Source organism: Pelophylax lessonae (genome assembly GCF_965119305.1).
Source record: "Pelophylax lessonae genome assembly, chromosome: 4".
NCBI lineage: Eukaryota > Metazoa > Chordata > Amphibia > Anura > Ranidae > Pelophylax > Pelophylax lessonae.
The window spans coordinates 448,182,254-448,207,875 of NC_138771.1; the positions used below are offsets into that span (position 1 = coordinate 448,182,254).

Genomic DNA, 25,622 nt, shown 5'->3' on the forward strand with positions numbered 1-25,622 from the left:
CGTGGGTCCCCCATCTAATGAACGGCGTACCCCTCGACCGGTGATAGTGAAATAATCAATAACCGACTACTCCGGTTCAAGGGGACCATGACAGACACGTTTCTAGAACAGGAACTCCACAAAATTTCGGACATTTACAAAACGCTACTGTCGTTCCCCTCAATCAGCAGATCAGCATTTCCTTCTACTCCCTGGGACAAGGACTTCGCCAATCCGGACGCTCCACAACTAATACTATCAGGCTACCTGGCCACTCACAAAATCATAACCAACGAGTTCTGGAGGGAACAACAATTTTAAAATTATGCACCGTAGCTATGTACCATACTCCCGGAATAACCTACAACTGCACTGAACCTGCTACCCACTTTGTTCAACTCCCAAACCTACTCTTGCCCATAGACTCTGGTCCTGCCCCCAAATCTCCGCCTTCTGGTCAACAGTTGAGTCTTGTGTAACTGCCGTCAGGGGCCTGGCACCCCTTGGCGATCCTTACCCACTCCTGTTCGGGAACTTGGACATGCTTTTCAACAAACTAGATAAGGGACACTGCCTTCTCATCAAACCTTGGCTAATAACCTGCTACATGGTGGCCAGGAGGGCTATCCTGGCCAAATGGATACAAACTACCCCCCTACTCTAGCGGAGGTGGTTGTGGGTCTGCAACAACTTCATGCTAGGGAAGCCCTCAAAATCAAAACTACCAACTCTCCCAAGCTTACCAAGTTTGACCGCAAATGGTCTGCATTTTTATGTCCTTTGACGAACACGAGCTCTTAATGTGTGGCCAGTGAACTCCCACCGCCTGCCACAGGTCAACTAGCCAGTGAGCCATCCCCTGGACTGAGTTCTGAGAAAACCCTACGGTAATTCCTTTTATGATTTATACTTATACTGCAGCCCCTGGCATTAGGTGGGCACACGGCCATCTCGTACATCTAAGAACTTGTCCCCTTATGTCAGCCCAGCCTCCGACACCATGACCCAGTACATCGAGTCCCCCAGTGCTTCTTCTTTATGTTCTCCCACCTCTGGTCTGCCTCAAATCTGGACTCACCAGATGTCACGGAGCTCATGGAACCCAGACCGCAGCTCCTATCTCTCTTGAGCCTATCCTTTCCTGACCGTAAATGTTGATGGGAATGTTGGACTTGTATACTTGTGTTGGTATTCCCCCCCCCCCCCCCCAAATAACGTTAATTATAATGCAATATTGTATGGTATTATATCTCATCAAGTGACATACCTGCTAGACCCCTGCTTCATGTCACTGAGACTTGTTTGGTTCATCTTTTACATCGTTATACCCATTACAATACTTGATTTATTTCATACATTGTAATACCTGTTATTTTACCTGTTCATGTGTTGAAAATCTTAATAAAATTTGATGTAAAAAAAGATGGCGTATTCTATAAAAAGATTGCCAAGACCCTAAAACTGAGCTGCAGCATGGTGGCCAAGACCATACAGCGGTTTAACAGGACAGGTTCCACTCAGAACAGGTCTCACCATGATCCACCAAAGAAGATGAGTGCACGTGCTCAACGTCATATCCAGAGGTTGTCTATTGGAAATAGACGTTTGAGCGCTGCCAGCATTGCTGCAGAGGTTAAAGGGTTAGGAGATCAGCCTGTCAGTGCTCAGGCCATACGCCGCACACTGCATCAAATTGGTCTGTATGGCTGTTGTCCCAGAAGAGAAAGATGATGCACAAGAAAGCCCGCAAACAGTTAGTTGAAGACAAGCAGACTAAGGACATGGATTACTGGAACCATGTCCTTTGGTCTGATGAGACCAAGATAAACTTATTTGGTTCAGATGGTGTCAAGGGTGTGTGGCAGAAGCAAGGTGAGGAGTACAAAGACAAGTGTTTCTTGCCTACAGTCAAGCATGGTGGTGGGAGTGTCATGGTCTGGGGCTGCATGAGTGGTACCGACACTGGGGAGCATCAGTTCATTGAGGGAACCATCAATGCCAACATGTACTGTGACATACTGAAGCAGAGCATCATCCCTCCCTTCAGAGACTGGGCCGCAGGGCAGCATTCCAACATAACAACCCCAAACACCTCCAAGACAACCACTGCCTTGCTAACGAATCTGAGGGTAAAGGTGATGGACTGGCCAAGCATGTCTCCAGACCTAAACCCTATTGAGCATCTGTGGGGCATCCTCAAATGGAAGATGGAGGAGTGCAAGGTCTCGAACATCCACCAGCTCTGTGATGTAATCATGGAGGAATGGAAGAGGACTCCAGTGGCAACCAGTGAAGCTCTGGTGAACTCCATGCCCAAGAGGGTTAAGGCAGTGCTGGAAAATAATGGTGGCCACACAAAATATTGACACTTTGGGCCAAATTTGCACATTTCCACCTAGGGGTGTACTCACTTTTGTTGCCAGCGGTTTAGCCATTAATGGCTGTGTGTTGAGTTATTTTGAGGGGACAGCAAATTTACACAGTTATACAAGCTGTACACTCACTACTTTACATTGTAGCAAAGTGTAATTTCTTTAGTGTTGTCACATGAAAAGATATAATAAAATATTTACACAAATGTGAGGGGTGTACTCACTTTTGTGAGATACTGTCTTTTTTTTTTTTTTTCCAAAAAGTTTATTGAAGAAACATGGTATAACAATAACAGAACATTACAGTGTGATCATTGTAATAAGTATAGTGAACATAGATCATTGAGAGTACAGATAGTAATATTTCTTGTAAGTTGACAATAACAAAGATGCAAATTATTTAATCTACGGATAGAAAAATAAAAAAAAATAAAGGGGGGGGGTATATATCCCTGTTACCAGCACAAGGAGGGAAAGAGGGGGGAGGAGAGAAGGGGGGGGAAACAAAACAAAAGTTGTAATTTCTTATATGAACATATCAGTTAATAAGAAGTGGAAAAAGATATACAGTATACAGAACCTTTGTTAATGAAAAGTTGTTTTGGCGGAAATTCACTCAATGTATTGGGACATTAATCAGTTTTTGGAAATCAGATGAATTACGAAAAGAGATCCAGTTTCCAAGTATCAGAATAACGGGTAGGATTATCATGTGCAGTGGCGATCAGTTCTTCCATTTCTGAAATCCGCTCAATTTGGAGTAGCCAGGTTTGTAAAGAAGGTATTTGGGAAGTGCGCCATAATCTGGGCATACATAACTTTGCTGCATTGATCATTATTATGGGTTATGATCTGAAATATCTAGGTGGTGGATCAGAAAAGTGATGCAAAAGAAAATGAGCTGGTAATAGTTCTATGGATTGATTTGTTATTTTTGTGATATGTTGACGGACCATGTTCCAGAATGGTTTGATGGACGAACACGTCCACCAAATGTGAAGCACATTTGCAGATTGCGTTTTACAGCGCCAGCAAAGGTCAGATATTTTGTGATTAAATTTATTTAGTAAATATGGAGTGCGGTACCATTTTGTGAGAATTTTTTAATTATTTTCCTGTATGGAAACATTTATTGAGCCTCTAAGGCTATTCCTATAGATTTTTTCCCAATGAAGTTCTTGAATCTCTGTATTTAGAGTTTCATTCCAATCGTCACTCAGTTTTCCAAGATGTATGGGGCAAGTGTCCCAGAGAAGAGTATGAATTTTGGAAAGCAAGTGGTGTTGTGGAGCAGATGTAATACATAATTTTACAAACTTCCTGAAGATTGATTGATGGGAATTAGATTTTTTAATTATAGGGAAGATGAAGTGGTGTAGTTGAGCATATTCCCAGAATGATAAAGAATTGTTTTGAAGCTTTTCTTTTAACTCAGGGTGTGATAATAATTTCCCATTATGTAATAAATTGAATATTCTTAGACCCATTTCACAAGGAGTGTTGTGTAGAGAATGACGTGTTTGGCCTGGAGGAAATAGAGGGTTGTGTAGGATTGGGGTTAAAGGACCAAGTTGTCTTGCCAGAGAATGATTGGGGTTAGAAGAGTGAAAGCATTGTATGGTAGGACCAATGAGAGGATGAAGTTTTAACGATTTTGTTAACGCTGAATATGGTAACCACGGAGTACATTGGATCGGGAGCTTAGAGAAGGTGTTTTCCAATTCCACCTAGTCTTTTTTATGTGTTTGAGTATGCCAATCAACTATTCGTAGGAGGTGTGATGCTTTGTAATAGAGTAAGATATCTGGGATTTCCATTCCTCCTTTTGCTTTAGGTCTGGTTAGAGTTTGTATAAGTTTTGTAGTTTGTGTGGGATTTCTATTCCCAGATAGGTGATGGAATCAGCTTTCCATGTGAAAGGGAATGATTTTTTGCACTGATTAACTTGGGAATCAGAGAGAGAAATATTAAGTGCTTCACATTTAGACTTGTTTGCAATATACTGGAATATTTGAAGTTCTTTTTGGAGGTTTGGGGGGGATATTACTGGGTTGGAAAGGAATACTAAAATCTCATCAGCATATGCTGCCACTTTGTAGTGATGGGAAGGGGTTTTGATGCCGGAGATATCAGGGTTTTTCCTAATGCAATTTAAGAGTGGTTCTAGAGTGAGGATAAACAGTAGGGTTGATAGGGGACATCCTTGGCGAGTGCCGTTACTGATTGTGAAAGGTTTGGAGAGCGAACCATTGATACGTACTTTAGCTGAGGGGCGAAAGTACAGAGACAACACAAAGGCAATGAGTCTGGGTCCTAATCCTATGGATTCAAGAATTGCCCCCAGATAGTCCCAAGATAGCCTGTCAAAGGCTTTCTCGGGCATCTAGTGAAAGCATGAAACCTTTTTGTTTTGTTGACGAGATTAGGTGGTGTATATTCAAAGCCTTTATTGTGTTGTCCCTGGCCTCCCGCCCCGGCACAAAGCCTACTTGATCCATATTGATCAAGGAGGGAATAAAGTCAATCAATCTGTTGGCAAGTATTTTTGCAAAAATCTTTAGGTCAACATTTAATAAGGATATGGGGGCGATAATTTTGTACTGATGAGGGATCCTTTCCAGGTTTCGGTATCACCGAAATATGTGCTTCCAGTAAACTCAAATGGTTGTATTTGTGGTTAGCTAAATTATTAAAGGTTTGTAAGAAAGGTTTAGTCAGAATATTAGACAACATTCTGTAATACGCTAGCGAGAATCCGTCCGATCCTGGACTTTTCCCCAGCTTCATTTTTTTTGTTGTATTGCAGTAAGGAATTCTTCCTTTGTAAGTGGGCCGTCTATTTTTGTCTAAAAATCAAAGAGCAAGAAAACCACCAAATAAATGATGGTCCAAATTCCTACTCACCCAGCGCTATATATAAATGTAAATATAAATCTCAAAGACCATATAGGTCAAAGCAGCTGCTATGAGCAAAGAAATCAATAGAGGGTGTAATAGATTCACTTAGTAGGAAAAAACAAATCTATAACACTAGCAGCGCTAAAAAACACTTGACACAAATAAAAAAAAAAAAATTCATACATGAAAAGATCATACATATATTAAATAAAACAGTGATGCCCACTGGAAAATATTCGCATGCATAAATAGAAAGTCCCAAATATAGGGCAACTCTCACAGTCCAGCTTTAAGTGCAGATATCAGACATAAGTGAAGGTAGATGTGCAGAAGATCTTTAAACACCAATAAGCCTCCACCATCAAGATGTGCCACCCCTGTCAGAATGGACACTCACCAGACTGATGATAAATATAAGCCTGTATATGTCAGATAAATTCTCCACTCATGGACATAAACTCTGCTGTGAATAGGCTCCAAAGAATTCTGTGCCTCCAAATGTAATCAGCTCACGCCGACCATGTCATGGAAGTAAACAAATGAAGCGGGAACTTATAGCTCCATACACTTTAATGTGAAACACAGATAAAACCCCGCTCCCATCCAAATGCTACTCACAAGATAAGATGAAAAGAAGGCGTTGCAAATGCATAGTGAGCAAAATTGACTGTTGATCCACCGCTGTAAACGTGATCCGACCGATCGGTACCTTAGCAGGCTGGAACTCCCAGCGTGGCATCTTGCGTTCCTATGGTGACCGCGTACTCTCGTCTATTTTGTCTGATTGTTGTTTGATTAAAGGTGAGAAGCCATTGTCTCTGATATATTCTTCAATAATTTTGGATCTAGAATTATGTTTAGTAAAGGTGTTGTGTTCAGGTGGTAAGTTGTAGAGTTTTTCATAATACTGTATGTAGTGAATTCTTGCGCTATGTCGGTGTTTGACTGCTTTCTATTACCCGCCGAGTCAGAAATGTGGTGGATAGTTTTTGGCGAGGGCTCTAGCAAGAAATTTCCCACTCTTGTTACTGAATTCATAAAATAATTTTTTGGACAAAACATATCGTTTCTTAATTTTTTACAGAATATATCCCTAATTTTCTCTCTTATTTCCTCCAGTTCTTTTAAATGATTTTGAGCTTGGGATAATTTATGGGTCAGTTCCAATTTTTTAGCACGAGTGAATAAGTCTGCAATGCTTTTTTGGGATAATTTTTTCCTGGTAGCAGCCATCTTGAGCAGTGTACCCCTGATCACACATTTGTGCGCTTCCCATAAGAAAGTTGGTTCTATTTCCGGAGTATTATTGAGCATAAAATAATCTTTTATTTCTTGTTCTATCAGTTTTGCATTGTGGGGGTTCATTATTAGGGAAGAGTCTAGGCGCCAAATTTTTTCATGCACGCCGTTTTGTGGGACGTTTAGTGATATAGAAATAGCATTGTGGACAGACAGGCACATTGGCTCAATTGTGGCCGACTCCAGCAGGGGGATATCTTTCTGTGACATGAAAAAATAACCTATTCTGGAGTAGCGGTTGTGGGGGGAGGAAAAGAAGGTGTAATCCTTTGTACCTGGATGTGGGAGGCACCATGTATCATGTAACGCTAGGTCTTGAAGTTGGATTTTTATTTGTTTTAATGCTTTGAAAGGCATGGAAGAATGTCCATTTGAGGTGTCCTCCAAAGGATTGAGGGCGACATTAAAGTCAACTCCGCAAATGGTACATCCTTCTTGAAAAGCTGCAAGAGTAGAGGCAATGTGTCTAAAAAAACTGATTTGAGCAGTTTTTGGACTATAAATGTTGATAAATGTGAAAGGTATGTTTCACAGTTTCCCTTTGAGGGCTACATACCTTCCATCATCATCCACTAAGGTATCTGTTATGTCAAAGGCAAGGCGATTTGAGATTAGGATTGAAGTACCTTTTGTTTTCGCCAGGTTGTTTGAAGAGTGAATCATTGTAGGATATTCTTTGGTTTTCCATTTTGGAACGTGATCCGTCTTGAAGTGGGTTTCCTGTATAAAGGCAATATCTGCTTTAAGAGAACGTAAATACAGGATTAGTTTGGATCTCTTTTCGGGTAGGTTTAGACCCTTGGCATTCAATGAAACAATTTTCAGTTGTTTTGTGTCATGTATGGGTGTGTTTTGTTTCATATTGGAAGTCTTCTAGTCAACAGGGGTACTGGTGAGAGTGATTCCGGTTAAGATATCAAGGTAGCAATATGCTTAAGTGTAATAAGTTCAGAAAAGGGTCCAGTAGGATAGTATAAGAGGGGGAGGAGGAAGGGGAAGGGGGAAGAAAGAATAGGTTAGGAAATACCAACCACAATGATGGGCCTGCCACCACTGTTTATTGGGGTGTGTTGTTGGTAGGTGTCAGTACCGAGTCGTACTGTTTGGGTTTGTGGTAGGTGTCTGTGGTCTGAATATATAGGTTCAATTCTTAGAAATAATATAAAACAGAAAGGTGTAGCTGAGGTCTACGAAAAAGCCAACCGTCTAATCCCTTACTATGCAATTAAATGAAGTGAGCGCTGTAGGTAAAAAAAACGACCTGTGTGTTTCATTAGGTAGAGCTTAAGTTGTGTTGCGCAGTAAATGTAAAGTAACAAAACATAAACATTGGTATGTGGCCGAAAATGCTTATCTTATGACCAAACTCATAAGAAAGGAACTGCATTAAGTTACAAAATCTAACTTGTTCATTAGGTTAAGTGTACATGGATATACAAATGTAAGCACATCTAGATTTAATCAATTGAGTATGTGTGCATGCCTATCTAAATCTGCTTATATGTATGATCAATTCTGTAACAACCATCTCTGATCAATTCCATATCTCTTATTCGATCAAATATTTTATAACTACTTTATAATAGTAAATGGAGTTTGCTATTAGACATATTCTTACAATAGATTAATGGTGATAGGCAATAACCGCTGTTTAATTGATAGGGACATGCTTCCAGAGATGACCACCGCCTATCTGAGATTGGGTCTTAACACTATTATAATTAATTAATTAAGCTTCTGACTGAAATGTCTTGAGAAGACTTTATCTTTTTCTTTTCTTTCTTTTCCCTTTTCATTCCCTGGTTGAACAGCGCCATCTAGTGGTTAGAAAGTATATGACATTTCTATTCAATGATGCAGAAATCATACACAAGAAGCATGCAAATATCAACCAGGGCCAATCTCATTTTAATTGATGAGTCAGGCATTGAACATGGGTTTAACAACATATATACCAAAACTGATAGAATGAAACTTATTCACAATGAATCTCCTTTTCTCCCATTTCTCCTCCCTTCCCTCCCTTCTTGGAAAAAAAAAGGGCAAAAAAGAAAAAAACGAGAGGCAAAATTAAAAAAGAGGAATTGAGGTATTCTCCGTATGTGGGCCCTTCTGATGATGAAAATTGACTAAAACAGGAGAATGCGAGTCCCTTGGAAGGGCCGCTTTTCAAGAAGATTACTGCAATACAGTCTATTTTCTTGTAATAGTGAGACAATTTGAGATACAAACTCGTGGGAGATGGAAAAAAAAAAAAGAAAAAAACAAAGGCTTGAAAGATAGTTTCTCAGTTATCACTATTTTTGGGTTGTTAAATGTCGCAGCTCACTCTATGCGGGGTCTCCTGTGTGCGGGAGATGTTGGGGCACTTCCTTGCCTTGGCGCAAATCTCTCAAGGGGAGCAACAGGATGATGAGGGGATAAATGGCGTCTTCTTGAAAGTGCAAAGTCGCCAGGTTGATGAATGCCCATGTCCTCTGCTTGTTAAGTGTGAGGCGATCTGCTGATGTGAGACCATCCAGGAATTTCCAGTGGGGGGATGCCCAAAGTGTCGCAGAATGCTGCTGTGTCTTCAGGGAATCTGAGAAAGCGACCCCTTGAGCCAGCAAAAAGACGAAAGAGGAACTTCCATTTGTATGGAATTTCTCTCTCTCTCAGTACGGACAATAATAGGCGAAGTGCCTTGCGTTTTTGCAGTGTTATTTGAGAGAGATCTTGAAAGAGTTTCACTTCAACTCCTTGAAATAAAATTCTTCCTCTTATCCTTGCATTATGTAGGATTTCCTCTTTCAGTTTAAAATTTACCAAACAGCCGATTATGTCTCTGGGGGGGGGGGGGGTCATTCTCTCTGCCTTGTGGCCTCAGGGCTCTATGCAGTCTCTCTATCTCAATTGGGGTGTCCAGGGGTCGCCCCAGAAGATCATTGAAAATAGCTAGAGCAGATTGGGTGAGTTGTGCTGGCTCAACTGATTCTTGCAGGCCTCTTATGCGTATATTATGCCTGCGGCCCCTATTTTCTAAGTCTTCCACATGTCTCTGCTAGTCCCATGTGTGGTATGGGGGAAATATGGAAGGAGGTAGCCTTACCGGATCCCCGAATCGCGTCCGGGTGCCGTTTTTAGGATAGTCAGCGGCTTAAGGCCTAGCTAGGCCTCGGGTGGAAGTCCGCTCCCGGTGGCTTGTTTTCCAAAATTTTTTGTCTGGTGGGTCCCCAAGAGTCTGGGTAAGCTTATTGGGGCAATGATGGTCCTCTGAGTATAGCAGGAATGGAGGATTACAGCGGATTTTGCTGTAAGATCGGCGTAGCTCCTCAGATAGACGGCCGCCTCGGTCCGCTTCCGGCCACGCCCCCCTCTGTATCTTTTGATGCATTGTGAAAAGTCCCTGTGTGGGCGTGATACTTTTTATACTTTGACTACTACTCAGCTACCATGTATTTACCTCTGCTATATTATGTCTGCAACTTTCTGTTGGAATAAATTGGCTACAATGGCATGTATTGGACTGCTGTTCATATGAAACCTCTGTTCTAACCAGAGGCAGGAAATATGCCGGTCTTTCGCTTGCTTAAAACGATTTACTTTTTCAGAATAATTATTGATGTATTCTTTACTTTTGAATTCTCCACAGATTACCCTTGACAGCGTTTTGCACCTGGTTCTACCAGAAAATGAGGAGAACAGTCGCTGGTACACGCTAGAGGAGCTGAAAGAATTGCTTAACAAACTTATGCTTATGTCAGGCAAGGGAGAACAAGGCAACTCAGAAGTTGACAAGTTTTCAGAGGTATAAACAAATTAGATTGATATCGGCTAAGTGAAAATCCTGATTTAGTGGAATGCATAGTACTTCCCATTAATTTGGGCCTACAAAAGCCAGTGGACACACAACCTCGATTACATTTTGCTCATGATATCGTAAATAGTCTGGGTACTGGTTTACTTAAAATTCTATGTTACTGGGTATATTAAGCTTGTTCTAAGTAGTTGAATATCCTAAATAAGCCATAAAAGCACTTTAAAGCAAGAAATGAATCTTCAAATTTCATAACAGAGGCACCAAAATATTTTTTTTACTTTCCTATTACTTTCTATTGTTTTAGGCACCTGGCAGCCTGCCAGCCCTCTATTGTTAAGACAGCAAAACTGTAAGTGGTTAGCCCCTATTCACACTATGTAGCATGCTATGCATATGCACATTCTCATGATTCAAACATGCAGCCCATTCATTCATTTTAATGAAGTTCAAGTATCTTTTTGAGCTTTTTGCCATTTTTAACGGTGTGTTTTTCATATGCAAAACTGTGTATCTTGCTTGCTGCAGTTGGGGTGCCATTACCAATAACTAACACCACAAGTGTGCTTCATGCATTCATGCTCTACACAGTTTTAAATACAGCCTGAAAAATGGACTGAAACTGGACTTCAGACTTTTTGTTGTGGTCTTTGTGAATAAACTACTTCACAGTACAAGTGGCTGAATAGGTCAGAAATGGCTTGTTGTAAAGCACTTTTGCTGCTTGTTAAGAATATATAAATATTTTAATGTTTATAGTCTGGATACAGGTGCACTTTAAAATCACGTGTACTTTGCTTAGCTTGGTGAAGAGCTAAGTGGCCACAAGTGAAATCCTCTCTAACTTTGTTTAATGTTGTGGTTGCTATAGACCATTTATTTTTTTCATTTTGGATAGAGTAAGGGAGGAGCTGTGACCCCTGTCAGATTTGTATTTACTTTTTTTTTTTTTTATCATCTGTGTCCTATTGTGGAGATTTCCCTTTACTTCCTGTCCCATAGCCAAATGAGAAGTGAGAGGAAATCCCTGTACATTAAGCAAATTCCTCAGGGACCACTAGGTCACCAGAACTACTGTCCCCATTGGAAGATTTATTACTTTCGCTTTTGTTCATTGACAGACACAGCTCCTGATATTCATAACCATTGGGTTATACTGCCCCCTACAGGAGTAGTACACTAGGCAGAAAATAATTCTGGCTACAGGGGGTATACTCCCCCTCTCTGCTAGAGACACTAGTCAGGAGTAAGGACCCAGTTCCTTGCTGAGATCTTTGGTCCTGGCAAAACAATTTTTAGATAGAAATTTTTTTCTCCTGGATTTTTCCTGTGAGATCTACAATCAACTGCCTGACTGGGCGACGGGCTGGATAATCTAGATCCAGTGGTCACCCTAGTCTGGCCAGCGAGCGCATGCAGACCTCAGCTCTGTGCTAGGTTGGCCACAACATAGCCCCATTGAATGGGGGGGGGGGGGGGCTGGACTGCGACTTAAACGCCTGGCGAGGTCACATGTGACCGTATCTCGGCCCGAGTCGCAGCGTTCCTCCTGGCCTGACAGCCCCCCATTTCGATGGAGAGGGGCTCTGTCTGGAGCGGTGCCTGCCTGGTTTCTGGTATGGTGAGTAGTTGTCCACCCTTTCCCCCTAGAGGGTTTTGGGGTGGACGTGTCATGTTTGTGTAGTCTGGCAGCCATTTTGTTGTGGTTTGCCATTGAAAATAGCAGTGGCCATGACAGTGGAGCCCTGTTGGTAGTGAATTTGGCGGTGGGAGCCCCTCCTTATCCCCTGATGCTGACTCCTGGGTCATTTTACATCCTGATCGCCGTAGTGCAGATTCTTCTTGTGGCTGCAGGTGCCTGTTTTGTGGGTGGTGAGTCTGATGAGGTCCTCTCCCTCTCTGCTGGGGATCGCTTGGTGCTTTGGGCCTGGCGACTGGGTGGTGCTGTCAGCGCAGTGGGTGTTGTCCCTTTGCAGTCTTTTACACTTTATGGGGTCCCCCTGGTGACTCATGGAGTCTTTGAAACACATTTCCTCACCTGATCCCCTCTCTGAGGCTGCAGGGTCCTCTGGGTCCCAACCATCCTTCCATTCACTGACGGTGATCATGGAGTCCCTTGTGTCCTGGGTGGAGGTGGCTTTTGGGCGACGGGCTAGCAAAAAGAACCCCTTGCCTCATCTGTCTCATCAGACCCTGAATCTGATTTGGCCGCCGCGGACATGGGTCACCCTGCTGGGTCTGTAACCATGCGCCTGGAATCCTCTGATAGTGAAGATGATTCCTCCACATCTGCGACAGCGCGCGAAAAGGTGCTGGTGGATGCACTGATTGAATCTGAGACCCTGAAGATAGAGGACGCAGCTGAAGGTGCGATAGAGGCGCAAGGTGCCCTTTTGCATTAACAAGCCATCCAGAGCGGCAAAGGTGTTTCCTTTTCCGGCCTATTTTGACTGAATTGTCGCTAAACAGTGGGGACGACCAAAGCGTCCCCGTGGGGTCCCTAAACCCTCCGGTTTCCAGATCAAACAAGGCAACCATGATTCCGGTTGAAGAGTTCCTGGCCTTTAAGGATCCGGCTGACCGGAAAGCGGAGGCTGTGGCCCGCACTATGTACACTCTGGCTGGTTCAGTAATGAGGCCGGTATTCACCATTGCCCTAGTGTTGCAAACTCTGACTGAGTGGGCTAAGCTCCTACGCTGTGACCTGGAGGAAGAACAGCTCCCCCCTGCCTTTGCCGAGCTGGCAGGCCAGCTGGTCCAGAGGCTGCAGTTTATCAGCTTCTTTGGATGCGGCTCCCCTGATGGTTCACCTCTCTGTTTTGGCAGTGGTCCTTCGGTGTGTCTTTTGGCTCAAATGCTGGTCTGCAGATCAGATTTCAAAAAAGGCCTGGACTGATCTTCCTTTTCAAGGAGATTGCCTGTTTGAAGCTACCTTGGATGACATCAATAAAGGTCTCACAGGGGGGAAGAGTACTTTTCTTCCGCAGGTTAATAAGGGCAAGGAACCTCATTGTAGATGTGAGCCTTCCTTCTCCGCTTATAAGAAGTTTTTTTGTCCCTCGGGGTTGACTGACAAGGGCTCGAAGCCTTTCATGGCCTCTTCTGGAGGATCCAAATGAACCAGGTCTGGCAAGCCAAGATCGGGCTTCTCCAGACCCATGCACAAGGCTACTTCTGCATGAAAGTGTGCCCTCACCCGTATCAGGAGTGGGGGGACGTCTTAGCTGGTTTCCAGGCCCGTGGACTTCCTGGGTGCAAGACAAGTGGGTCCACAAAGTCGTTCAGTCCGGCTACAAGATCAAGTTTGGCTCTTGTCCCGGCAATGTATTTTCCGTCCAACTTGCGCCTGTCCCTAGATCACTTACAGGGCTTGTTTGGGGCGGTACAAGACCTGTTCCTTCAAGGGGTGATTGTACAGGTTCTGACTTCGGAACGTTTTCAGGGTGTTTACTCAAATGTGTTCACAGTTCCCAGGAAGGAAGGCAAAGTGCGTCCAATCCTGGACCTCATGACTCTAAACTGCTTTGTGCAGGTACAGAAGTTCAGAATGGAGTCCATTCAAATGGTGGTGGCATCCCTGCGCCATAGGAATTTTCTCGCCTCTATCAATATCAAGGATGCCTACCTTCACATTCCAATATGTGCCAGTCACCAGCGTTTTCTCCTCTTTGCTGTGGGAGAGGAGCATTATCCGTTTGTGGCGTTACCCTTTGGTCTCGCATCTGCTCCACGGGTCTTGACAAAAGTGTTAGCCTCGGTGCTAGCTTTGCTACGCCAACGGGGGATCACGGTACTGGGCTACTTGGACAATCTCCTTCTGCGAGCTTAGTCTCCCTCTGCTCTGGTGAGGAACCTGGAGATCACAAAACAAATTCTGCGGGAGTTGAACTGGATTCTGAATTTTCAAAAGTCTACTCTGGTTCCGTCCACAAAGTTAGACTATTTGGACTTGACTCTGGACTTTGCCTTAGCCAGAGTGCTCCTTCCTCTGGACAAACTCCAGAAATTTCAGGCTGCAATTCGCCTCCTGCTGTCCAACAATTGGTCATCCCTCCGGACTTGAATGTGGGTGCCGGGCCTGATAGTGTCTACCTTCGAGGAGGTTCTGTTTTCACAGTTCCATAGGAGGTCCCTGCAAAGCATTCTGCTCATGGGATCTGGACAATGGAAGAGTCCAGACTACCGATCAATGTCTTGGAACTCCGAGCGATCAGACTGTGTCTGGATCATTGGACGGATCGTCTTCAGGGTTGTCCAGTGTGCATTCAATCAGACAATGCCACGGCCGTGGCTTATGTAAATCACCAAAGGGACACAAGAAGTGTCCTGGCAGCTCTGGAGGTAGCCGGCATTCTAAGGTGGGCAGAACAGTTTGTTCCAGTCCTCTCCGCCGTACACATTCCCGGGGTTGAAAATTGGCCAGCAGATTACCTCAGTCGTCAGCTGTTGGACCACGGGGAGTAGTTCCTTCATGCAGAGGTGTTTCATCAGCTGCGTCTCCGGTGGGGCACCCCTGAGGGGGATCTGTTGGCGTCTCGGCTCAACAGAAAGGTGCAGAGGTTTGTGGCTCGTTCAAGGGATCCTCTGGCGGACGCCACAGATGCACACAGATGTGGTCAGTATCGTCTGATTTAGGCCTTCTCTCCTCTCAAGCTTCTGCCCAGACTTCTACACAGGATTGAGGCAGAAGGGATTCCGGTCATCTTAGTGGCTCCGGACTGGCTTCACCTGGCTTGGTACACTGATCCAGTGCGGCTGATTGCCGACGTTCCTTGGCAGCTTCTTCTCAGGGAGAATCTGCTGTCCCAAGGACAGATCTTCTATCCTGCTTTATAGTCGCTGGCTTTGACAGCTTGGCTGTTGAATGCCAGGTGCTGAAGGATAAGGATTTATCTGAGTCAGTGATTCCTACCCTGTTGAAAGCTAAGAAATCTACTTCTAGGAATATCTACCATTGTACGTGGAAGTCATACATCACGTGGTGTGAGTCTCTTGGCGTTCATCCTTTTCGGTGGCTCGGATCTTAACCTTATTTCAACGGGGGGTTGAACAGAAATTAGCCTTAAGTACCATCAAGGGCCAGGTATCGGCTTTGGCGGTCTTCTTTCAAAGACCTTTGGCCACACACTCCATGGTGCGTACCTTTCTTCAGGGTGTCCAACATTTGGTTCCTCCAGTGCGGGCTCTGTTGATGCTTTGGGATCTTAATTTGGTGCTGAAGCCTTCCTTTGAAAATATTCGGCATATTCCCGTGCTTATGCTGTCCCAGAAAGTGGCCTTTTTAGTGACTATCACCTCTGCGTGCAGGGTGTCAGAACTGGCGGCGTTATCCTGTCGTTCATCTTACCTGGTGATTCACAGGGATAAGGTGCTTCTTCGCCCCTGTCCGTCGTTCCTTCCAAAGGTTGTCTCTGATTTTAATTTGAATGAACACATTGCGTTGCCTTTCCAGTGTCCCAGGCCTAAACATCTGAAGGAAATTGCCTTGCATGCCTTGGATGTGGTCTGGGCAATTAGGGTGTACTTGGCAGCTGCGGAGTCTTTCAGGAAGTCAGACTCACTATTTGTGCTCATGGATGGACCTCGAAAAGGGTTGTCTGCTTCCTCTGCGACCATTTCCAGATGGATCAGACAGACAGTGGTTCAGGGCTCAGGTTCCTCCTGACCCTGTCAAGGCGCACTCTACTAGGGCGCTTAGTGCCTCCTGAGCTTTCCGTCTTTAGGCGTAAGTGGCACAGGTTTGTAAGGCGGACACCTGGTCGTCGGTGCACACTTTTTCAACGTTTTATGAAGTGGATGTGTTGGCATCTGCTGATGCTTCTTCTGCCTGCAAGGTTTTGCAGGCTGCTGTTTAAGAGGACCTGATCCTCTTTAAGGGTGTATTGTTTTTTTTTTTTTTTTTTCAGATGGGCTCCAGTTCTATGGTTGAGCTCCTGTTGGCTGGTTGGCTAATGTTTAGCCTTGGGAATTTTTTTGTTGTTCCCACTCCTCATGTTTAACACTGCTTTGGGACATCCCAATGGTTATGAATATCAGTAGCGGTGTCCGTCAATGAACGAAAGAGAAAATGGGATTTTTGACTTACCGTAAAATCCATTTCCCTGATGTTCATTGACGGACACAGCACCCACCCCTCTGTGGAGTTATAATTCTCCTGACAATGCTTGTAACTAAACTGAGTGGACATAGCAGAGAGAGGGAGTATACTCCTTAGGTCTGCCCATGGGTATAGCCAGAATTATTTTCTGCCTAGGGTTCTACTCCTGTAGGGGGCAGTATAACCCAATGGTTATGAATATTAGGAGCTGTGTTCGTTAATGAACATCAGAGAAATGGATTTTACGGTAAGTCAAAAATCCAATTTTTCTGGGGACAACCCACAATTTGGGATTTTCTTTTAGTTTCACTTTCAATGATAATGGTTAACAGGACAAGTAGAGAGAGTGAATCTCCGCAATAAGGGCACAGACAGTAAAAGAACACAGGTGTTCTAATCCCTCTGCAATATATCCAAAACTAAAAAAAAAAAAATTTGCCTTTAGATATACTTTAGGTAACAAAAAGTTCTGTTATATCTGGTTCAACCAAATATACAGAAATTAGAACAACTGACAAAAACCTAGGCGATAACTTTTTCATACGTTACTTAAAGCTAAATTACACTAGAAGGGGGAGTTACTCAGAGCAGTTTGCTATATGTTTTACTTTCATCCCTAGCCATTAGTGCAAACACTACATGTTGTAACCTAATTGTTTGCACACCATGCATGCATTACTGTGTTTCAGTGCAACTTTTTTAGTAAATGGCACCCCAATGCACTAAAGCATTGCACAATACTACCCTACATTGTGCAGCACCACATTGCTAAACAAGGATCAGGTCCAGTTTGAGAAGCACTGAGGTGTATTGGAAGCCATGTTTAAATGTATTTGCTGCCTTAAAGTGGATGTAAACCCCAATCATGAAATTTGACCTGGGCACATCTATCTGTAGTGTTTACTTATCTCTCTTCAAAGCCCCAAGTCCTGTGCCTTTCTCCTACTCAGTTCTTCTGTTATCAGCATGATAACTTTTGATAAGTTCTCCTTCAACTGAGAGAATACCAGTCTGAAATTTGTGTCGGGGTGGATGCATTTAAATAGATTAGCAGGCAGCTGGTCTATTCACAGCACAGCTTTGCATGATTCTTCCTTTTTTCTGCCCATGTGGAGAGGGGGTGTGTGCCTTTCCTCCAATCAGCTGTCTCACAGTGTATGGCCAAACTTCCCTCCCACAGGTTAATCAGGAAGAGAAAATTCGAACAGGTCGTGCACATTCTAAACAGTGTAGACAGCTGAAGACCGCACATATACAAGTAAAGCTTATGTAGGGAGATTTGTCTCCTCTCTGTGTATCATCCGAGGCTGTTCACTTTACTGGGTATATGTGAGGGTTTACATCCACTTTAATGCAACACACTTTAAAATGTAACACACATTACCCCAGTTCTGTTAATGCACCACAAAGGTCTGAAGCCAGCTGTAACGGATCCTATGGTCTCTATGAGAGAGATCCACGCAGCTTCTCCCGAGATCCCAGTAGAAATAACACCAAGAAGTGAAAATAGCTCACAATCCCCCAAACATGAGTCAAGACTTCATGAAGGGGTAAAAACAAACTCTTTATTGAACTGACACACAGTCAATTTATACACACATCCCCCTCCTCATCAAATTACTACACACAGGCCAGGGGTTGAATGATTACATTATCATATGTAGATGAAATTGTATACAGGAACTGAACTAATTATCTAGCCAGCTGAACAGAAGCAATGTGAGTTCATTAACATTTCTAGGGAATAACGACCACAAACAGTATTCTTAACAGATGACAATGACTCAATCAACGTGAGCCAATTAACTGGAAGACGGCCGTCCTCGGGCTCATAAAATACAATACACATTATCAAACAGAGGGGTAAATCAGCATATCCAATGATGTCTGGAAGACAGAGGGTTGAGCTGATGACATTCAAATCTGTCACAAGAAGTACACATCTAAGCATGGCAACTTGGGACCAAATCTTCACACCTCTGGAGAGACATTGTTGAAAACTATTCCTATCCTTTACAGGCTAAACTTCAATTTTGTCACAACAGTGTAGACAGCTGAAGACCGCACATATACAAGTAAAGCTTATGTAGGGAGATTTGTCTCCTCTCTGTGTATCATCCGAGGCTGTTTACACTTTACTGGGTATATGTGAGGGTTTACATCCACTTTAATGCAACTCACTTTAAAATGTAACACACATTACCCCAGTTCTGTCAATGCACCACAAAGGTCTGAAGCCAGCCTAAAAGTATTAAGATAATTTAGGTTAAGTTCATTCAATGCAGTAGTGATTTCAAACCATGTCTTTTTTTTTTTTTATCCAGATATTTTCTAACGTTCAAAGACTGGCTAGCTCTTTTATTGACCTCTACCTAGCTGGAAATATGCTCTTTAGAACCTGGAAGGCAGAGATAAACTGTGCAGATAATGCTAGAGTCAGTGTTCTCATGAGCTTTGATGTTGAAGGAATTGATGATTTTCAAGGAGAACAAGCTCTTACAGAGTTGCTTCCAAACATCTGCAAAACCATGGAGAGCTTGTTGGAAGAGTGGCTGACGTTTGTCAACATGAAAAGATCTAAGCTATACTACTTAAACTACTACACAGCTGAGCAGGTAGTATACTTGTGCCAGCAGTATCAGATGGGGGATATCAGTGAGGAGGCTCTTGTTATGTTGTCTTTTATTAAACCGGACTGTGCAAAAATAGACACCCTCAACTCCTTCTATTTTCGAAAGACTGATTCTCCTTATTTAACTGCTGTAAACCAACCAGATATGATGGATTTTGCAATGGATCTTGAAAACTGTACTGATGTTTCAAAGAAACTGGAGCTGGTTTGGAAGTTCTCTATGGAAAATATGAGCTCTTTCTTCCCAGGATGTCTGGATCTGGACGCCTTGGGTACAAGCTTAGCTGCTCTTGCTGAGCTAAGTAAGGAACCAGTGGTCCGTGACCTTCATCCTAGTTTTCAACCAGGACGGCCTAATCTTATTCTTTGTCCTCCATCAGAAATTTTGTCCTGTGCTATTTCGGTTTATATGCACAGCTCTGGTCAGCCATTGCCATCCTATGATGAAGTTCTTCTATGCACACCTCATACCACCTATGAAGAGGTGGCTTTGTTTCTTCGTAGAGGTCTGCTCCCAGGGTACAGCGGGAAGAAGATTTATAGTTTGATCTATGCAGACCAATTAAGTTATGACGTTGGCTATAAGTCCGAGCAGCTATTCCAACAACTGAAGGCCCAGGGCATGGACAGTTACAATCTCGTAGTTATATGCAACTCTGACCGAGAGCATTGCTATATCCCTTCAGTTTTCAGCCAGTTCAAGATTCATGTTATCCCCCAAAAGGCCCCTGTGGAGATTCAAAATTACCTGTGCACACACTTTAAAGTCAGTTGTGATGTGGTTTCAGCTGCCTCTGTGTTTAAGAATGGAATGAGTGCAGGAATTGTGTCCTCTAAGCGAGCTGGAGTTGGTAAGTATATGACCAATAAACACAGGGTAAGAGTTTGGAATTTACTTAAAATTTGTGCAGCTTTTTTGTTAACGCATTTCATAGATTTGCACCTGCCTTTAGTCAGTTGATGTCTTACAGGGCAGGCTTTGCCATTCAGTTGAAGGGAGGATGCATTTTTAAGGATACACTGTGCCTTAAAGTGATACTAAAGTCTCGTTTTCTCTTTCATTCATTGACAGACACAGCTTTATAACTTCATTTGACAGATGGGTTATTAAGCTGTCCCTAGGAGTAGGACACTAGGCAGAAAAGGGTTAACAAAGCTTAACTATGCCTATAGGGCAGTCCCAGGTTGTATACTCCCGCTTCCTGCTCTAGGATCTCAGTTTTTTTCTGCCTAGTCAGGAGTAAGGACCTAGCTCCTTGCTGGAATCTCTGGTCCTGGCATTATGTTACTTTTGAACTGAACTTTTTTCCTTTTGTTGTTTTTTATTTTTCTACAATCAAGTTATTCCTGTGAGAACTACAATCAACTGCCGAACTGGGTGACGCACTGAATATCATAGATCCTTACGGTCGTCCCAGTTTGGCCAGCTAGCGTGTGCAGGTCTCAGCTCCGCACTAGGTGGGCCGCGAAATGGTCCATTGAAGGAACTGGCCTGCGAGTGGAACACCTCGCGAGGACGCACACGACCTGGTCACAGCCGGAGTCGCAGCGGTCCTATGGGCTGCAGCTCCCCCCATTCTGAGATGGGTAAGTGACCTGTTCTGAGTGACCCCCGCCTGGTTCCAATGGTATGGGGAGTAGTTTCCCCTTCTCCCTCGAGAAATTTGGGGTGAACGCGGGGCCCTCCCAGGGTCGGTAGGTCTCTCAGGTGTTCTTCCCACCCACGTTCCCCCCCCCCCCCACACTAGCGGGGTTCCCACTGCATGGGCTCTCCCTCCCCTACCCCCGTGGGGTGTGCTGGTGACTTTAATGTTTTTTAGTGGTAAACTGTCACATCGGTGAGCTGAGTTGTGCCTGTTGGGTGGGGTGGAATTATCGAGTCACATCCGAGCCGTTCCGTGTTGTTAAGCGGCTGGATTCCTACTTTGGGGGTGTTAACGTACTGAGGGGGGTCCATACAAAGCCCCCCTGGCTGTGTACATGCCTCATGGTCTCCACGCGCCCGCCGGAATTTTCTTGTGGCCGCATGTACGGTTGTTCGGCGGTCATTTTCCCGGAGTCGGTGGCCATGTTTTTGGTGGTTTCTTCTATTGTAGATGTGGCGGCCATTTTCTTGTAGCCACGTGGAGTGGCGATCGGTGGGTGGCCTCTAGTGACAGCACGTCTGTTTCCTCTTTCTTCGGATTGGCATGCTGCAGGCTGTTGGCTCTCATTCCCCTTTCTCCCTGCTCTGCTGAGACACGTTGGTGGTGAGTCCTGGGCAGTATCTCCCTGCCTTTTCTTCTATTGTAGTTCCACGGGAATCAGCGCTGCTGGGGTTGTTTTTCACAGCCTATTGTATAAATTATACTGTGTTTTTTATCTCTACTGAGGCACCAGGGTGTCATGGAGCCTTCAGAACATATCTCACCACTGGACCCACTCTCAGTGGGCGGGGATCCTCGGGTTCCCACTCTGCTATGGCGGCCATGACAGCGGTCCTGCAATCTTTAGTGTCCTACAGAAAAGACCTGGCAAAAAGTGCCTTCCGCCATCACCTGTTACCTCTGCCTCCTCAGACTCTGAGGTTAGTTTGGCCGCTGCGGACGCAAGTCACTCCATGTGGTCCGCGTCCACACTTTTTGAGTACTCTAATAGTGAGGATGATTCCTCTTCCACCACTTCTGCACAAGAAAAAGCACTTTTAGAGGCACTGATTGTGTCAGTATGAGAAACTTTAAAGATGGAGGACTCAGCGGATGCTGCATCGGCCGCTCCGTTGCAATTTGGCACCCGCAGGCCATCCGGAGTGACTAAAGTGTTCCCCTTCCCTGCCTATTTTGACAAGATTGTCGCTAGTCAGTGGGGGTCCCGGAAAACGCATGGCTGGGATACCTAAGCATTTCGCTAGGAGATATCCTTTTGAATAAACTGACAGTGCCACCAATGGTGGACTCTCAGGTTTCTAGGCTGAATAAAGTCACGTTACTACCAGTAGAGAACGCTCTGTCCTTTAGGGATCCTGCAGATAGAAAAGATGAATCCTTGGTCTGCCATCTTTTTACTGTGGCAGGTTCAATCCTGAGACCGGTGTTTGCCATAACCTTGGTCTCTCAGACCTTGACGGACTGGGCGAAGCTTTTACGCCAGGATTTGAAAGAGGGTCACCATGCTCACAAAATGGCAAAGCTGGCAGACCAGTTAATGCAAGGGTTGCAATATATTTGTGATGCCTCCTTAGATGCAGCCTCGCCTGCAGGGCGTTGGTGACAGCGGTAACTTTACGCCGCCTAATCTGGTTGAAATGTTGGTCTGCGGACCAGGCCTCCAAAAAGGTTCTAACAGATCTAGCCTTTGTAGGGGACTGCGTGTTTGGAGCCTCCATGGAAGAGATCATAAAGGGGCTCACAGGAGGCAAGAGCACTTTGCTTCTGCAGGTTACTAAGAACGGTGGTCCTGGTTTTTCGGGCTCACGAGCGGCCCTTTTGTCCCCCACGGTCACAGGACAAGGGTTCTAAAACCTCTTGCTCCTTCACAGGGGGTCCCAAGAGACCCTGGGGTGGCCTCATGGATAAGCCCTCGTCCGGCTGAAGGGACGCCCTCACCCGTACCGTACTAGGGGCGGGGGGACATCTTTGTTTCTTTTCGAACCCATGGACCTCGTTCATCCAACACAAATGGGTACTTGAGTTGATTCGGTCCGGTTACAAGTAGGGATGCACCGAAATGAAAATTTTGGGCCGAAACCGAAAATGCAGGATGCCCTTGGCCGAAAACCGAAACCGAAAATTACTTTTTCCCCCAAATAATTTTAACAGATAGAAGAGGGGCATAGACCAAAAACAGGCAGCGATGTACACCTGTCGCTGCCACCCTGTCACAGTATATGTACTGTGATGGGTTGGCAAGAGGTTAATTTAATTACCAATGGTATTAGTATTATGCAGCATGAGGGGTTTAATGTATTGTCACTGCTGGTCACTGATGCATTAGTGACCAACCAGTGGCAGTTATTTAACCGCTTTGTGCTGCATTAGTGCAACCAGTATCCGTGTTAATTACCACTGGTTGCACTAATGCAGCACAAAGGGGTTAAATAACTGCCATAATTCCATATGTAAGCTGCCTCAGCAACCCCCCCCCCCCCCCCCCCCACACCTCCACTGCCTCAGCGTCCCTCCACATCCCAAGGATGCAATCTCCTTACCCTCACTCTGCTATTTTTTTTTTTTTTTCTTCTTCTTCAGCATAATGATCAAACAAATAAAAAAAGCAGTCAATGTATGGGTTGCATAAGTGCTCAATGGAACGTGGAAGAACAGAGGGGGGGCAGATAGGGGAGACAAGGGAGGGAGATAGGGACAGTTATGTGTAATGAAAAGTGTAAATGCAGTGCTGCTCACTCATTAAGGTCCGAGGGCGAGGAGAAGGCTGGATGGCTCAGGTATCATTCACGAGGCTTGGAATGTGTAGCTGCTTGCTGTTCTTCATATTTCCCGCCCACATCCCTCTCTCTGTCCTGCACATACGCCGAGATAGGAGAGTGGGCGGCCCCGGCCAGACACAGAAAACCTGGGGTGGGAGGGGGGAGGAGGATGAGCTGCATGCCTTTCTCCTCTCCTGTCCGTGTCTGGGAGGGGTGAGTACTGCTCGCTGCTGGGCTGTGTGATAGACGAGATGACACAGACGCTCTGCTCGGCTGCAGCCACGGCCGTAATTGAAAAGACTGATTCTCCTATCCTACAGACGGGAGAATCAGGGACTTTTCAAACCTGAGCTGCGCCCTCCTCCTTCCTCACGGCGGCCATTAATTTTGGCACTTTTAACCTATTTTCGGCCGAAATGGGATAGGCTCATTTTCGGCCACCGAAAATTTCGGTGGCCGAAATTTCGGTGCATCCCTAGTTACAAGATCGAGTTTCGATCCTTGCCCTCAGCAAGGTTATTCCCTTCCAATTTGCGTCTGTCTGTGGATCGGCTCCAAGGCCTTCTAGGAGCGGTACAGGATTGTTGTCACAAGGGGTAATAGTCCCAGTTCCAGAGTCAGAACTATTTCAGGGGTTTTGTTCAAACCTCTTCAAGGTACCCAGGAAGGAGATTAAGGGTTCATCCAATCCTGGATCTCAAGATCCTGAACCACTTTGTGCGGGTTCAGAAATTCATAATGGAATCTATTTGCACAGTTGTGGCTTCTCTTCATTAAGGGGACTTTCTAGCCTCCATCGACATCACGGACGCTTACCTTTATATCCCGATCTACATCGGGTATCGGCGTTTTCTTCACTTTGGCATAGGCGAGGAGCACTATCAATTTGCGGTGTTACCCTTTGGTCTCACCTCAGCTCCTCGGGTGTTCACAAAAGTGTTGGCTCCAGTGTTAGCCCTGCTCAGACAGCTGCAAAATTCAGTACTAGGGTACCTGAACAATCTTCTTCTGGGGGCAGAACCGTCATCTGTCCTGAAGGAGGATCTGGACATCACGGTGAGAACTCTGCAGGAGTTTGGCTGGACTCAGAATTTTCAAAAGTCAGCCTTGATTCCATCCAATAAGTTGGACTTCCTAGGGCTGAATCTGGATTCAGTCTCAGCCCGGGTATTTCTCCCAAAAACAAAACTCTTGAAATTGCAGCATGCGATTCGGCTCCTGTTGTCCAATCGCCAGTAGTTTCTCAGAACTTGTATGCGGGTGCTGGGCCTGATGTTCTCCACCTTCGAGGCCATCCCATTCGCTCGGTTCCATACCAGACTTCTGCAAAAAGAGATTCTAACCAAATGGGACAAGAATCCACAGTCTCTGGACAATTTGATCCTGTTGAGTTGGGGTTCGAGAGGGTCTCTGCTTTGGTGGCTCCATTCCCCGGTGCTTCAACAATGGAAATCCTTCCTTCCCCCTGTTCTGGACAGTGGTTACCACGGATGCCAGCTTGTCCGGGTGGGGAGGGGTCCAGGGCACGGAATCAGCCCAAGGGTTTTGGTCTTGGGTCCAACCTGCCGATCAACATCATAGAAATTCGAGCTATTGGGCTTTGCCTGTCCTACTAGACAGATTGTCTGCAGGGGTGTCTGGTAAGGATTCAATCAGACCACACCACGGCCGTGGCATATATCAATCACCAAGGGGGCACCAAAAGTGCCCTAGTGGCCAAAGAAGGGGCTGGTATTCTACGGTGGGCAGAACGCCTTGTTCCAGCGCTCTCTGCTGTGCAAATTGCAGGGGTGGAAAATTGGCAGGCGGACTACCTTAGTCATCATCAGGCATTGTGTCTGGGCGAATGGTCCCTTCACCTGGACGTTTTTCAGCAACTGTGTCTCCGGTGGAGGGACCACTGATGTGGACCTGTTGGCCTCTCGTCTCAACCGGAAGGTTCCGAGATTTGTGGCGAGGTCTCTGGATCCTCTGGCAGATGCCGTAGATGCTCTGATGGCCCCTTGGGGCCGGTATCGTCTCATTTATGCCTTCACTCCAATACAAATTCTGCCGAGACTTCTGCGCAGAATCGAGGTAGAAGGGATTCCAGTGATTCTGGTGGCCCCCAGACTGGCCTCGTCGGTACGTGGGTCTGGTAAGAC

The 25,622-nt window shown here is 45.0% G+C and overlaps 1 protein-coding gene across 1 annotated transcript in view; it reads left to right on the forward strand.

The window, feature by feature from the left end:
• LOC309553784 (E3 ubiquitin-protein ligase RNF213-like) overlaps positions 1–25,622 on the forward strand; it is a 678,906-nt gene that overhangs the window by 291,302 nt on the left and 361,982 nt on the right. Inside the window, exons 21-22 of the mRNA XM_082255197.1 lie at positions 10,180–10,335; positions 18,766–19,924. Of these exons, the coding sequence (XP_082111323.1) occupies positions 10,180–10,335; positions 18,766–19,924 (1,315 nt within the window). The remainder of the gene's footprint in view (positions 1–10,179; positions 10,336–18,765; positions 19,925–25,622) is intronic.